The sequence below is a fragment of the Corvus hawaiiensis genome, chromosome 24, assembly GCF_020740725.1.
Source record: "Corvus hawaiiensis isolate bCorHaw1 chromosome 24, bCorHaw1.pri.cur, whole genome shotgun sequence".
Lineage (NCBI taxonomy): Eukaryota > Metazoa > Chordata > Aves > Passeriformes > Corvidae > Corvus > Corvus hawaiiensis.
The window spans coordinates 10081822-10095993 of NC_063236.1; the positions used below are offsets into that span (position 1 = coordinate 10081822).

General features: G+C 54.4%; 1 protein-coding gene across 4 annotated transcripts; it reads right to left on the minus strand.

Moving 5' to 3' along the window:
* Window positions 1-363: 363 nt before the first annotated feature.
* Window positions 364-13921, minus strand: CD34 (CD34 molecule). Of its 4 annotated transcripts, none has more exons than XM_048328156.1 (9): window positions 13759-13921; window positions 13065-13301; window positions 7786-7983; window positions 7306-7595; window positions 7114-7203; window positions 4769-4916; window positions 4406-4452; window positions 3384-3548; window positions 364-2076 (listed from the first exon to the last, which is right to left on the minus strand). In XM_048328156.1, exons 2-9 carry the CDS (start codon window positions 13114-13116, stop codon window positions 1876-1878), a joined length of 1191 nt encoding a protein of 396 aa, XP_048184113.1. In that variant the 5' UTR covers window positions 13117-13301; window positions 13759-13921; the 3' UTR covers window positions 364-1875. The 4 variants fall into 4 exon arrangements, with proteins under 4 accessions (XP_048184113.1, XP_048184112.1, XP_048184114.1 ...); XM_048328155.1 differs by having other exon boundaries at window positions 13065-13405; XM_048328157.1 differs by lacking the exons at window positions 364-2076; window positions 13759-13921 and adding an exon at window positions 2922-3100 and having other exon boundaries at window positions 13065-13713.
* Window positions 13922-14172: the final 251 nt, after the last annotated feature.

Genomic DNA, 14172 nt, shown 5'->3' on the forward strand with positions numbered 1-14172 from the left:
CATAGAAAAATTCCTGCTGCTGTCCACCCTGAGCCTGCCCTGGTGCAGCTTCCCTGCTGTCAGGTCAGCCCCAGCCCTGCACAACGCTCTGGAGTCTCACTTACTTTTCCAGGATTTAACTGGGTGTCTCAAACATCAAAAAACCGAATCAAACAAACGAGGTGTAATAGTCTGCTGCATGCCACTCGTGTTTGTCAGGAGAGGGGGAATGTGCTCAGAGCAAACCAGAGCCTTTAGTCATGGGATTTCTGCTAGGAAAGAACCTCTTTGTGAGGCGTTGTCCTCCCCTCCTGCTGGCAGCAGCCAGAGCCACACATCCCGGAGGGATAAACACGCTGCTTTTCCAAGGACATAACGCAGAAGCCGGTTTTTAGCACTTCATTATTTTTCTTTTTCAACGGGGATTATTTACAATGAGATGTGGGAGAAGCAAGTCACACCAAAGCAAACAGCCTGGAATATTTTAATTGTGTTTAAGCGACTCTTGCCCCCACAAAAAACCAGCCCCAGGTGGTGACGGACGTTGCTGTCATTGCTTTGAACGCTGTACCAGAAAAAACCCCTCCCCTCAGGTGTTCAGCACTGAGGAAAGGTTGGGATGAATTCACTCATGAGAGGGTGGATCAGCTTCAAGGGCCATTTTTGGGCTTATTTTGGGTGTGGAGGTGGCTGTTGGTGTTCGTGTTGAACTACCACCCCTCCTGGTCTGGCACCAGCAGCACAGGGCTGGCATAATCAGGGCTTTGGCTCCCTAAAAATGTGCTTGGGATGGGGAACAAACCTGCCGTGGGTCCCTGGCTCCCACCGAGCTGCTGGGAGCTCGATGTGGCTGCAGCAGTGCTTCCCTCGGGAGCAGGATCAGCACAGAGAGAGGTCAGACCTGCTCCTGCTCCTGCTCCTGCTCCTGCTCCTGCTCCTGCTCCTGGGATTTGGTGCTTCCCAAAGTGAAAATCCTGCTCCTTGTTAGTGTACTTGCTGCTGCTGCAGGGAGAGGAATACCCACTGCAGAGCTGGGATTTTATTTCCCACTCATCCTTCTGGGAGCCCTTTGGCACCTCTCATTCCCAAATTCCTGCCCCAGGTGCCAGCTCCCACAGAGCCCCATGGCCCTATCCAGAGTTCTCCATCTCACTCAAGGGATAAATTGCTGGCTCTGCCTCGTCACAAACCCCCAGCCCCTGACAAGAGGAGGCCGGGGAAGGATTTTTCCTCTAAAACAGCTACAGGACACAGTTCTGGTAGGATTCACAAAGAAACAAGGTTGAGGCCTATTGACATTCCAGCCTTCAATTCCATGTGGAAAGTTTTACAGAGCTTCAGCAAATTCTGCTGGAGTAGGAAATAGGACAGGAGCCTAAAGCACCGGAAGGGGGTTAAATGCCTGATGGCCTTAGAAGAGGGAGAAGTCCTGCACTTAAACATAAAGATGAGATTATAAACAACTCTGTTAACCCAAACTATCTGAAACCTGAGAGGCTTTTGTCACTGCAATCCCAACTTAACTACTTTAGTCAGCCTAACATATTGCTACCAGAAATTCGGGCTGCTTGGAGTCAGACTCTGCCTCTGCTTAAAAGCTGCGGAGGGCTAAGGGCACTCGCACTTGTCCTGATGTTCTTCTAACAACAAAAGCACAGAACAGCTGCAAAAAAGTGTCTTGTGTGGTCAGTGGGAGGAGGAGGAGGAGGCAGAGGCAGAGAAGTTGTTCTTTGGCAGCTCTGGCCCTCAATGTGCTTTAGGCTGATTTTGAAGTTCTTCACAGAGACAATAATAACAATACAGAAGGTCTGCAATTCCCTATCTGTCCACAGAAATCTCCTGCCCTGCCCTGTCCCTCCGCTGCCCTGGTGGCTCCCGTGGGGACTCTGGGCCCGGTCACATCTCGGTGTCAGCGGGGCTGTGCTGCCGGGCTGAGTGGCTGTTCTTGGAGGACGCCTGGCCTGTCCCGTTCTCCTGGGTGCCCCCGTTGAGGTTTGGGAGGTTTGGCTTCTCCTGCAGCTCTGCTGGCTCCTGGGAGGGCGACATCAGCATCGTGTTCCCCTGGCTGCCGTTCTCCGTGTAATAGGGGTCTTCAGCCTGGGCAGGGACACAAGGGACACAGTCAGGGGAGGGAAAGGGCGGCTGGTTTGGGGGCAGGGGCTGCCCACAGTCCCCAGGCAGGAGGGTCAAACAGCCACAGCTCAGAAGAAGGGGAGCAGAGGGCCTGAACCCATGTGGAGGAAGAAAACCACCCAGGTGCTGCAGCTTTTCCTCCTGCACCTGAAAGAGAAGCTGTTGGGGCTTGGTGTTTTCTCCTAACCAGGTTTTGGAGCTGACCTGGCGCTGCGACAGAACCTCTGCTGGCCGCTTTGGCCAAGCAAGAAGCACCATTGAATAGAAATGATGGAAATTGTCTCTTTTTCTTCCCTTCCCCTTCCTCTGAGGTGCAGAGCTTGGTGCCAGGTGCAGCAGGGGTGCCGAGCTTCACCTCTGCAGGGCTGGGTGATGCTACTGCCGTGAAGAGCAGCTGCCTCTGGAGGGTCCAGGGCCACCCAGAGCTGCCTCCATCCTCTCACAAGAACTCCCCAGATGTTATGCAGCCTTGGAATGGGCACTGGTGATCCGGGGTGGCAATTCCCAGCTGGAATTTCCTCAGCACTCTCCTGGCTGGTGTTCACTCAGCCCCTTTTCCATGGGAGGGCTGGACACGTCTCGCCTGGAATCAGGACTGGCACTGCCAGGGGTTTCCATCAGGGACAGGAGGCAGTGTCCCTGCCTCTGACACAGGCATTTCCCAGCTGTGTGTTCTGGGAGCTCCTTTCTGATCAGGAAATACCCTGATGGCCTCCCAGGACACAAAAGTCACTGGTGGGGAGGAGCCCTCAGGGTCAGCCTGCCTGGAGAGAGAATGGGGGAGAATGGAAATAGGAAATTTCTGCCTCTTTCTTTCTGGATATGTTTTATTACCATGGCTGATGGGGAGGAACAGCCTTTATTACAGCACAGGTACAGACACGGGACTCAAACAAGGAGCGGAAATTAAAGGGCATCACTTTTAATGACAGATTCTTAGGGTTTCAGTGGCTCTGCAGGGTGACTCTTGCTGGATGAGTTCTTGCTGCTGAGCAGAAATAAGTGTTAGACCTGAAGTACGTGCGAGAAAGGGGCGGTGCTGCTGCAGGAGCTGGTTTTGGAAGGCAGGAGAGGTTTCCCCTCACCCTGTGCAGTGCCCCTGCCCCTTGCCTCACCCAGGCTGTCCCAGACTCGGCCCCAACGCGGGGCTGGGCTGTCCCATGAGCTGGGGACACACACGGGGGTGGCTGCAGAGCCCCTTGTGTCCCCCCAGACCCCTCTGTGCTCCAGGCTCCTCTCTACCTGCAGCTCTGCCACCTGTAAGCACTGACCAGCCTCTCTCCCGCGGGGCTCCAGCTGCGCCGCCTCATCAGGAAATATCCGGCCAGGCCCAGGAACGCCAGCAGCAGCCCAGATGTGACCAGGGCAATCAGGGTCTTCTGAGAAGAGTCCCGGCGGCCCCTCGCGCTCTCCTTTTTAAGGGATTCTATTCCAAACTGGGGGAAAAAAAAAAAAAAACAAACACCAAAGAGAGCCGGGAGTGGGACAAACAGGAAACATTTGCATCTGCTGCACAGGCTTCAAACAATGCTGCTCCTCACCTCCTTGGGAAAGCGCACGAAAACAAAGCTGGGCTTTGCTGCCCCAGCCCTGCCCCAGCCCTGGCAGCCCTCACGTCCTCACAGCCTCATTCCCAGCCTGGAGTGTCCTGTGGCACAGGGAACTTTTGTCCTCTGGAGCACACCCCGGGGTTTAGAGTGCCTGTGTGCACGGCTGAGCTCTCTCTGTGTGCTGCAGCTCTGAATTTACACCCTGAGAGACACCCGGGCTCAGCCCCACGAGCCAGCAGCAGCCTCAGCGGAGCGCTGGGAGGAGGAATTCATTTATGTCAGCCTGGTCCTTGGAAGGAGCCGAGTGCCAGTTGCATCCTGAGAGTTGTTGATGAGGTCTAAACCTTTGCTAAGAAAATGCTGCAGTGTTTCACAGAACCAGTTCAAGCATTTCTGCCCCCATGGGTTGTGTTGGTTCTCTTGTGCTGCATCACAGCCTCACAGGTGGTTGGCTCCTACCACAGAACCCCAGGCTGGTTTGGGTTGGAAAGGACCTTAAAGCTCATCCAGTGCCACCCCTGCCATGGGCAGGGACACCTCCCACTGTCCCAGGCTGCTCCAAGCCCCAATGTCCAGCCTGGCCTTGGACACTGCCAGGGATCTCTACGCTCCTCAGGCACCTCCAAACTGGAGGCAGGCCCAAGTGTCAGCATCTCCCCCAGCCTCAACTGATGTAAAACTCTCATCTCTCCAGCCACTTGGGCCAGGCATGTTTTGCAGCTGAATTTGCTTAAGGGATTTACCTTTTCCCAGTGAGACTTCTGGAGCATGTTCAGCAGTTTGTCAGGATCTGCAAGGTTGGAAACGGGAGAGCACATGACACACATGACACACATTAGGTACGTACATTCCATGCATCAATCACACACTCTGCAGCTCATGGCACACCAAAGAGCCCGGATGTGCACAGAGGAGCCAAGGTTGCTCCTGGAGGCAGTTCCATGGCTCCAGGGATGCAGCAGGACCCCAGAAGAAAGAGCAGAATTGCAGAGAGGTTTCTCCTCCCAGGATCTGTCTCACAGCCCTTCCCACAAGGAATCCCTGTCCCATTGCCCACAACAGGGTCATTATCCATGGATCACAGCCAAGGAATCGCTTCCACTGACCTTTCTCTCCTCTGAGGATGAGGAGCAAACAGTCCCTGTCCAGGCTGGATGGAATGAGTTTGATCTCGCAGGAGGAGTCCACGGTGTAGGTTCCATTTTCACACAGTGCTTGCCATAAATCCGATCCCTTCCTCTCTAAAAAGTGTTCCTGCAAAATTTTCAGAAAGGACAGACATTAAACAACCAAACCGAGCAATTCTCTGCCTCAGCCATGCTGGTGGAGGTGCTGTGCTGTCCCATGTGAGTTTTGGTGTCTCCTCTGTGCCCTGCAAAGCTGAGCTGGGTGTCAGACCCTCCTGTCCCGCTCCAGCACTGCCCAGAGCCCCAACACCTTGGAGGTGGAGGTGCTCGTTTCTCGTGTCTCAACGAGAATAAATTAAATGGAGATATTATTAGCAACTCTTGAAAATGGCATTTAAACGAAGCTAAATTTAGGATCTGAATCTCATGGCAAGTCTCCCCAGTTTTTGGGCTGGAACAACTGAAGAGCCCTATTGTTTCAGAGTCGCAGGCAGGGGCTGGGAAAGGAGGCAAATAACAAAGAAGCATTGAGCCTTCCTGTTTAGGAAATGTCTTCAATGTTTTTGCTAGGTTGCTGATCAAAGGCTAGGTAAAAAACCACAAATTTCTCACATTTTAGAGCTGAACTGACTCTGGGGTGGAAGAGGAAGAGGAGTGAGGAGCTGCAGGCTTTGCAGGCCTCAGACAGGAAAGGCTTTCTCCTCGGGGCTATTTTCAGCCACAGCCAGGCTTGCAGACAGAGCCCAGTGCTGCTAAAACCCTTATCAGGCTCCCCGACACCCTCCCAGCTGGGACAGTGGCCGTGCCCACCCCGAGAGACAGAGGCAGCTTCCCTGAGCCCTGTGCTGCCCCTGCCCGGGGCTGAATCCCACCACTGGGGCTGCACAAGAGGAGAACCCCACGGTCCTGTGCCCTCCTCCCTCTGCCCCGGAGCTGCCACAGGACCGTGCTCGGGTCCCTCCGTCCCCCGAAAATGCGCTCGAAAATGCAGAAACTCATCCACGGGAGAACAACAAACAAATCATTTTCAGCTGTTTCTATAGAGCTTGGCTCGGGGGGAGGAAGGCCAAGATGGAACAAGAGACCCAAGTGTGTATTTTCCTTTCTGTGCTGTGGAAAGAACTCATCGGAGTGTCAGAGTTTCCCTTTGCAATTAGCGGCGCCGGGTGCCAGCTGATTGCTCATTTGCCTCGGGAAAGGCCAGCAGGAGAGAGGGACACACGGTCCCTCCTGGCTGCTCCGCTCTAGGACTGCTCTTATCTGGTTCCCAGCTCCAGCCCGAGCCGCCTGCTCCCACCCCGGGGTTACTGAGGGCAGGGCTCTGCTGCGGGGTGGGAGCTCCCAGAAAAAACACGGTGGGAATTGGGGGTGTTTGGGTTGTTTCACGTGGAGGGAGAGTTCGGGGTATGTGAGCTATGACTCTGTAGGATGCTCTGGGTGTGCTGTATGCGCGGGATGCACAAACCCTGTGCCCAGAAGGGATCGGAGCCCACTAGATGGCATCTGAGATCGGAATCACGGGCTCCCGCAGGAGTTTCCCTGTGGATTCCTGCTCGAGCGCAGTCGCTGTAAACAGGAACGAGCCTAAATGCCATTTAACCACTCATCTGCAGAGGAAAGCCAAGTGAGACTCACTCACCCTAAGCGGCAGCAGTGTGGCTCAGTGCCAAAACCAAAGTGATATATTTTATATGTATTTCACACCCAGGGCGTTGCTGTCTCGCAAGACCCAGCACCATCCACCCTCCGTGCCTCCAGTGGGAAAGGTTTCTTCCTCGCACCCACAGCAGACCCCCCTCTGCTGTTACAAATGCCTCATTTTTGGTGCACAAGGCCAAGGACGGTCACAGAGAGCCTGGGATTCCCTCAGGAGTTGATGGGGACACTGAGCAGCTCCTTGCAGTGCCCTATTTTCTTTCCTAAGGCACTTGGCAAGACAAAAAAAGGCACTTTTGTTCCCAACAGGGAAGAGGAAGAAGAAGAACAAAGGCAGCTTCCTGTCAGACACGATGGGAGATGCTTTAGAAGCTGGGCTGACCCCAGAGCTCAATCACTAAAAAAAGGGAGGATTTATGCAACGGGGAGGTTGTATTTCCCCTGGAACTGCTGTGATCCCTTTGGGATGCACCCCTTTGGGACCCTCCTGGGACCGTCCCCTCCTGCCCCAGCCTGGCACAGCTCGGCTGCTCTGCCCAGGGGTAACCGATGGGCGCTGCCCACCCCGAACAGCCCCCCCAGGAGTGCGGGGTGCCCCCACCGCTGCAGGACCCTCGCAGCCCCGTCCCGCTGCACGTTCCCCGCCTGGAGACGCGCGGGCCACTCACGCAGGTGCTGGACTGGTTGAGCTGCAGGCAGATGGCTCCAGTGTCACCCTCGTCCCTGGCACTGTGGCAGGTGATGGCAGGGGAGGGAGGCTGGAAAGGAGAATAGGGGTGCTATCAGTGCCCTGCTGGGGGCTGGGGGACAATCCAACCTCCCCGTGGTCCCCCAGCCCACGGCACCCAGTCCATCCTCACCTTGGGGCTGTCCCTGGCTGCGTGCAGGGCTGTGGTGGCAGCTGGCACAGGAGGATGCTCCGAGGTGGCTGCAGAGTTCGTCCCGGCCGCCACAGAGCCCGAGGTTTCTGCCTGGTCCCTGGGCTGTGTCAGGGGGCTCTGGGTTGTGGGGACCCCCGAGCTCCCATGTGCCTCCAGGGAGGTGCCCGGCGGGGATGTGGGGGCTGGGTTGGGCTGGGGGCTCGTGCTCAGCTGCCCACTGACCCCTGATGATGTGAGGCTGGTGGCCACGGACCCGACTGTGGCTTGAGCTTGGTAGAAATGCAAAGAGAAGTACACAGGAGAAAGCTTAAACCCTCTGAGCTCGGTGGCATCGCGGTGACTGAGGTACAGCACTGATTTGCCACAGCCAGCAGCAGCACAGGGCCTGTGCACTTAATAAATCTAATTATTAACACAAACGCTACTGGGAATCACGGGGGGAACAAGGGAAGGGGTTACCAGATGTAGGTTTGGCACTGCTGGCATCTCTGGTGGCTGTGGTGGCATTGGTGGCTCCGCTGGCTGTCCCACCGCTGGTGTCCCTCGTCCTCACGCCCGTGGCTGCCGGTGTGGGGGGGGCTGCCGGTGGGGGGGTGGCTGCCGGTGTGGGGGTGGCTGCCGGTGTGGAGGTGGCTGTCGGGCTCCCAGCAGCGCAGCCTGAGGGAAGAGGAAGCTCTTAGGGGCTGCTGAACCCGCAGCCCAGCCCTGAGCCTCTGTGGGAAAGCAGGAAAGGTTTAGCTGCTCTTACAAATTGGCTTTTTCTTGCCCTGAACTGGCAGGAGAGAGGCTCAGGGATGAAACTTTTCATCTGGGTGAGCACCAGACTCTGGTGCAGCCCTTGCAGGGGCTCCAGGGCTCTCAGGAGGAGAAGGACAGGCTCGTTCCTACCCTAACCCACCCCATCCTCAGCTCACTGGTGGATGCACAAAGCTGCACAAAGCTGGATTTCATAGTAGTTTGGGTTTATAATCCTGGAAGGAAAGAATCAAGCCTTGGAAGAGATCACTTGTGTGCCTCAGGATAGATAAGTTGGATTTACAGTTGCAGGCACAATCTCAAAGTAAATAGAAACATTCCCACTGGCTTGGGATCAGCCCTGACTCATGAGCGAAAACATCTTTGGAGGTAAAGCAGAATGTTTGGAGAGTGGTTTGCTGTTCTAACCTAAAGTTTATATATTGCTTCCTGCTGTGTTACAGAGATGACACTTGCAGCTTGTCCTTCTGAAATGAGCTATATGAGTCAGTGAAAATGCATTTCTCCCCATTCCTTAACCTCCTCTCTCCCTAAGATCTATTCCCACTTTTAACAAACAGCGTCAGCCTCTACCCCAGGGCTCTTGGTGTTTAAGATTCTAATCCAGGCACTAAAGAGAAAATCATACAGAATGTGTTGTTTCATTTGTAGTTCTGCCCAGGGGAGCCCCAGCTCCAAGAAAAGTTACTTCATCCTCCAAAACCACCCTGAGAGATGGAGCAGCTCTGGCAGGTCCTGAGCAGCCGCCGGCGCCGGCTCCGGGCGGGACCTGCTGCCAGGGAAACGGCACCAGGCACTGTGAGACTGGGCACTGGGATGGGCCTGGCAGGAGCTGTTCTGCGTCATGGGTCAGGTCCACAGAGCCTGAAGGGTTTGTGAAGAGCAAAGCCTGAGGTAACTGGGGTTTGTTTTGGCCGTGGGTGACAGGGGCAGAGCTGCTCCGATGGTCCTGCCGTGGGAGGCTGGGCCAGAGGGGAAATGTGGGCTCCAGACTGGACCTGTGGGGCTGCCCACACTGGTGCTGCCCATCCCATCCCACCCCATCCCACCCCATCCCACCCCATCCCACCCCATCCCACCCCATCCCACCCCATCCCACCCCATCCCATCCCATCCCATCCCATCCCATCCCATCCCATCCCATCCCATCCCACCCCATCCTGGGCTGCAGCTGCTCTGGGGGGGCCCTGCTGAGGGCTCGGTGCAGGTGTCTGGAGCTGGAATTCAGGTTCTGGCACAGCTTTTATTTCAGGGAGAGAAGTTCCTTCTTCTCCAAGACAATTCAGTTCCAACTGATTAAATCACCACGTTTTCCTGACGACTTTTAACAAATCAAAAGCAGGAGGCAGGACTGCGTGCCCAGAATAACGAGCAGCACAGAGCTAAAGCCAGGCTTTACGCACAGCTCCGTGTTTTCATGGCCATGAGCAGGAAGCTTCACATCGGCAGAACAATGCAGCGCCTGGGCTTGACCTCCCCGAGTGCCACAGCCACCCAAGCACCTCTGAACTCTTCCAGATGTTTGTAAAGCACCAGGGGTATTTCTAATCAAAGCCTTTTCAGCACTGAATATTGAAACGGAAGCCTGGCTGTTGCTTGGTGTAATTTGGGAGAGGAGCTGTCACTCTGGATTTCTTTTTCTTGCCTTTCCTGGAGCATGTGCAGGGGCTCTTCCACAGAACATGGATGAGTTTTTGAAATCTTTGGGCTCATGAGATAAATAATGATCCAGATGTGGGCTGGATAATCCACGTGGTGCTCAGCTAAAGAGGGTTATTTATTGCACCATCCATTTTTAATGGCTTTATTAAACTTCGTCAATTTGTTAGGATTGAGGGTTTAGAGTTTAAGCCAAGCTATTTATTAACCTGGGAGAAACCTCCACCTGGCGGTGCAAGCACGTGCAGGAGCAAAACCATGCAGAGATGGGAAAGAAAATTGCACTTCACAGCACCCGTTGTGTTCACCCACCTGGGTTTAAAAAGTAAATTATTTTTTAAAGATCTTTTAATAACGGGGCTTAGGAAGGATCTTAGATGGAATAAAGAAAAGGCAATGATATAAATGTTAAACTTGCTCCAAGGCCCATCCCTGAGCACTAAGCCAGGGCCACAAAACAGCTCTGCAGTGGAAAAGGTTCAGTTAAGAGGAGGAAAGTTTCCACCACTGGAGCCCAATCCTGTACCCACAGCAAAGAAACCGGGGGAGGTGAATCCCACTGGGAATCTCCAGGCAGGACCTGCAGCTCCTGTACTGATCCTGCCTCAGATCTCTTGTCAACCTCTGGCAAACCTTGTGCTCAACCTTCTGTTCTTGTGCTCAACCTTCGGCTCGTTGGGCAGCTGACACACAAACCAAAGCCAGGGGAGCTCCTCCAGCTCTGTCTTTAACAGAGTTTATTCCCAAGCTCCCTGAGCGCTCCAGGAGCTCCAGGGGCTACGGCAAAGGGATGCCCCGGGCTGGCACAAGGGCACTGCCGATCCCGAGGCTGCAGAGGAGGGTGGGGAGCCACGAGATGCAGGACAGGAGGGTGCAGGACCCTGGGATGTAGGAGAGGAGGGTATGGAACCACGGGATGCAGGACAGGAGGGTGCAGGACCCTGGGATGTAGGAGAGGAGTTCTGGAAGCACGGGAGGCAGGAGAGGAGTTGTGGAAGCGTGGGATGCCGAGTCCTGGAGCCGGAGCCAGCCCCGGCTCCCGCAGCAGCCCCTCCAAGGGCTCCAGCCGGCATTACTCATGCCTTTCCATCTCCACAGCTCTCAGCCATGTGGCAGGAATTCAAGCGGGTGGAGCCCTCTTCCCTCTGGAAATATCTGATAAAAATCCCTTCCCTCCGCCTTTTCCTTCTCCCAGACAGGATGTGGGTGTGGGGCCGGGGGCGGGGGCTGGGGGAGCCCCCCGAGCTGCCACACCAAAGCCCAGCTGTTGCTCCAAGGCTTTCCTTGGGACTGGGGCCTCTCGTGCAGCCTGGGAGCCCGGCACCTTCCCGGGGGTTGAGATTTCTCCTGGCTGGAGCAGCAGCCTCTAAAGGATGTTAAACTCGAGCAGCTGGAAGTTTTAAAGTCTCTTTTTCCTTTCCTGATATTCAGAACTTCCATAAGTGATGCAAAAGGAGTGGAGGAAAGAGAGAGTGCTGGAAAATGGCAAGAAAAGAGATTTTTCTAAAAATCAAGTTTGGGGGAGATGAATGAAAAATAAACAAAAAAGAAAGATAAAAGGTGAAGTAAAAGAAATAAAGTGTTTTCACTGGGTACAGATACAGTCCGTACTCCCTTTTCCATGTTCACTCTGAGCCAAGCACAGGACAGCTCTCCTTGTGGTTTATCCATCCCCAATTTTCCAACACAAGCTGCTCACAGCATCCTCCCAGGAGTTTGGGAGGGTCTGGGAACAGCAGCCCACTCTGCAGACCAGGGATGGGTGTAAACCTCTTCCTTGCTCCCTGAAACTCAGGAAGGACCCCAAAGAACCAGGCAAAGGCCAGAATGAGCATTTACAGGGGATTTGCTGCCTTTGAGGTTGGGTTTCCCAGGGAATTTGCTCCTGTGGGGTTGGACGAGGCTGCTCCTGGCTCCAGATCCTGGAACCCAGACTCCATCCTCCCCACACCACATCCACAGCAGCATTTGTAGGACTCCTGCCCCTGCCCCAGTGTGGCACAAGGGGTTTTTTTCCCATAAAACACGTGGCTTTAGCTGAAGGTGTCCTGGGAGTAGGAGGAGGCCGCTGCTCCCACCCTCAGCAGCGCTGCCAGGAGCAACTTGAGCCCAAACCCACAGAATTGGGATTTCCATGGGAGTTGCACAACTGGAGCCTTTGATGGATTCTCTGGGATTCCCCACGGAGCTGAGGAACAAGCAGAGCCCCAAGGATGAGCTGCCGGAGGAAAAATCAACCTCCTCCACCTCCCAGCCAGGAATATCCTGCAGGAGTGCTGGGCAGGGGCTGTGCAAGGACATTGTGCAGCATTAAAGCGCCTGCTGCCCAGCAGCTTTGTCCTTCCAAAACCCAAGCTTTTTATCACTTTTCCATCACTTTTGCTTCGTACAAGGAACTCAAGGTTTGAAACTCAGAGTTTGCCTCACACCTTTGTCACACCCTGGCTCAGTTCAGCCCAACCACACAGTCCTGAATGTCATTTCCCTTAAATAAAATTGGTTGTTTTTTCAATTCCTGTAAAATTAACACAGACTGGAGAGTCAGCTGGCATCTCAGGTGAGCCATTTACCTGGGCAGCCTGGGGAACATGAAAGGAGCTCTGTGGAACAGGAGAACAAAACCCAGCGAATTCCTGCAATGGATCTCGTCGCTCACATTCGTGTGAGTAAGAAAAAATTACATTTGAGGAGACACCCGCAGGCTCCTGGCTCCTGTCCCAGCACACCAGGCAACACACAGAGTGCTGCTTCACTTTTTTAGTCCTTTTTTATTACCTCATGGTTGTTGGGTTTGGGACAAAAATGATAATATTTCCCTAAAATATAACCCTTTAAAAAGTAGTACCTCGAGAAAATCTCGGTGCTGTTATTCATTGCTCCATGTGATGAATATTTGAAGAGCTGCAATAGGAGATTTTAATATTTATGGAGATTCATTTGATTTTCAGCAAATGTTTAGTTCCAACCACAAAACAGGAGTGTGGCTCATTTACACCAGCACAGGCTGAGAGACAGCTCGAGCTGTGGCTGCACTCTGCCTGCTGCACTCCCATCCCCTCACGTTATCCAGAATTTTGTAGGGAGTTTAGATCCTGATTCCTGTCCTTTTCAGAGCAGCTGCGAGTTTTCTCCGCAGCACATGGCTGTGAGCGTGCTGGCCGGGTTGCTGATGCTCCGTAAAATGTCACCGCAGGGTTTTTGGGTGGAACTGCAATCCCAAACTCCCGGAGAAGCATCTTCCCCCCACCGAGCTGCTGCTCCCAGGAGCTGCCCCACGCACCGGTGCCTCGTGTGACCCGCGGGTTTGGGGCATCAATACTCACCAGCCAGCTGCACCAGGCAGGCGGCGATGCACAGGAGCTGCCCCCACTGCATGGCTGGGAAAGCTGCCGAGAGCTGCGCTCCCTGCTCCCGGGGCAGCGGGATCCGGCCGGGACAGCGCCGGGCTTCTCAGTCCCGCAGCAGCTCTGAGCTCATGCAGCTTGGTTGGAGTTCAAGCCTTTGAGTTCACTCACTTGTGGGGTGGGTTTCTCTTCAGGGGTTGTGCTTGTGGTTCAGAACTGCGAGGTGGAGTTTCTCCGCTTTGATTTCCCAGTTTTATATAGTTCGTGGCAACCTCACTATCACTTAGGTAATTTTCTCCTCCCCACTTTCCTGCCAGCAGCTTCAAAACAAACAAAAGATCAGCCCTCTCCCCAGCAAAGGATCCCAAAGGCTCGCCGGGATTAACTCTTTCCTGAGAGCTGCTGCTTTCCTGTCCGAGGGAAGGCAGGGACACAGCCTGATCCAGCTGGATGCAGGGATTGCAGCCGAGCCTGCAGCTGAGCTTCCCTCAAAGCAAAGCAAACACAGCCCGAGGAGAGCAGGGACGTGGAGAAGCCCCAGCTCCAGCCCAGCAAGCCCTGAGCGGGGTCCCAGCACCGTGGAAAACGGGGGAATGCTGAAAATGGGCTTCAGAATCAGAAATTTTCTCAGCAAATTAAGCAAGGAACTCAAGGATGCGAAATCATCACTGACCTGAAGAGAAGTAACTCCATTAGGTGCACTAAATTGACTCCAGTCAAACAGGGAGCACGGCTGAGGTGGGTTAGAGAAGGTCTGGGGCAGAGAAAAACCCACAGGCAAAAGCTTTGGCGTTGAACCTGGAGCAGGAGAGGGACAGGAGAGCAATAACTTCCCCGAGCTCATTAGGACTGCTCTGTGGGAACCCTGCAGGCAGCACAGGAACTCCGACTGCAGTTTTATTACCAGGCTGGGCCTCACCAAGTGGGAAACTTGGCTCTCTGGTTCTGCAGTGATTGCCCTGCAGACACACATGAGACCAGCTCTGGAAGGGCAGGGTGAGGGATGCTCTGTGTCCTCACATGGGGATGTCCATCCCCGGAATGTTCCAGGCCAGGTTGGATGGGATTTGGAACAACCTGGGGGAGT

What these genes read in the sequence shown, in the direction of transcription:
- CD34 (XM_048328156.1), bottom strand. Translation starts at nt 13,116, where the DNA reads ATGCAGTGGGGGCAGCTCCTGTGCATCGCCGCCTGCCTGGTGCAGCTG. An exon ending in CAGTGCCAAACCTACATCTG is followed by an intron (nt 7,596 to 7,785) that starts GTAACCCCTTCC and finishes ATTTCTACCAAG; the next exon opens with CTCAAGCCACAGTCGGGTCC. An exon ending in TCAACCAGTCCAGCACCTGC is followed by an intron (nt 4,917 to 7,113) that starts GTGAGTGGCCCG and finishes AAAATTTTGCAG; the next exon opens with GAACACTTTTTAGAGAGGAA.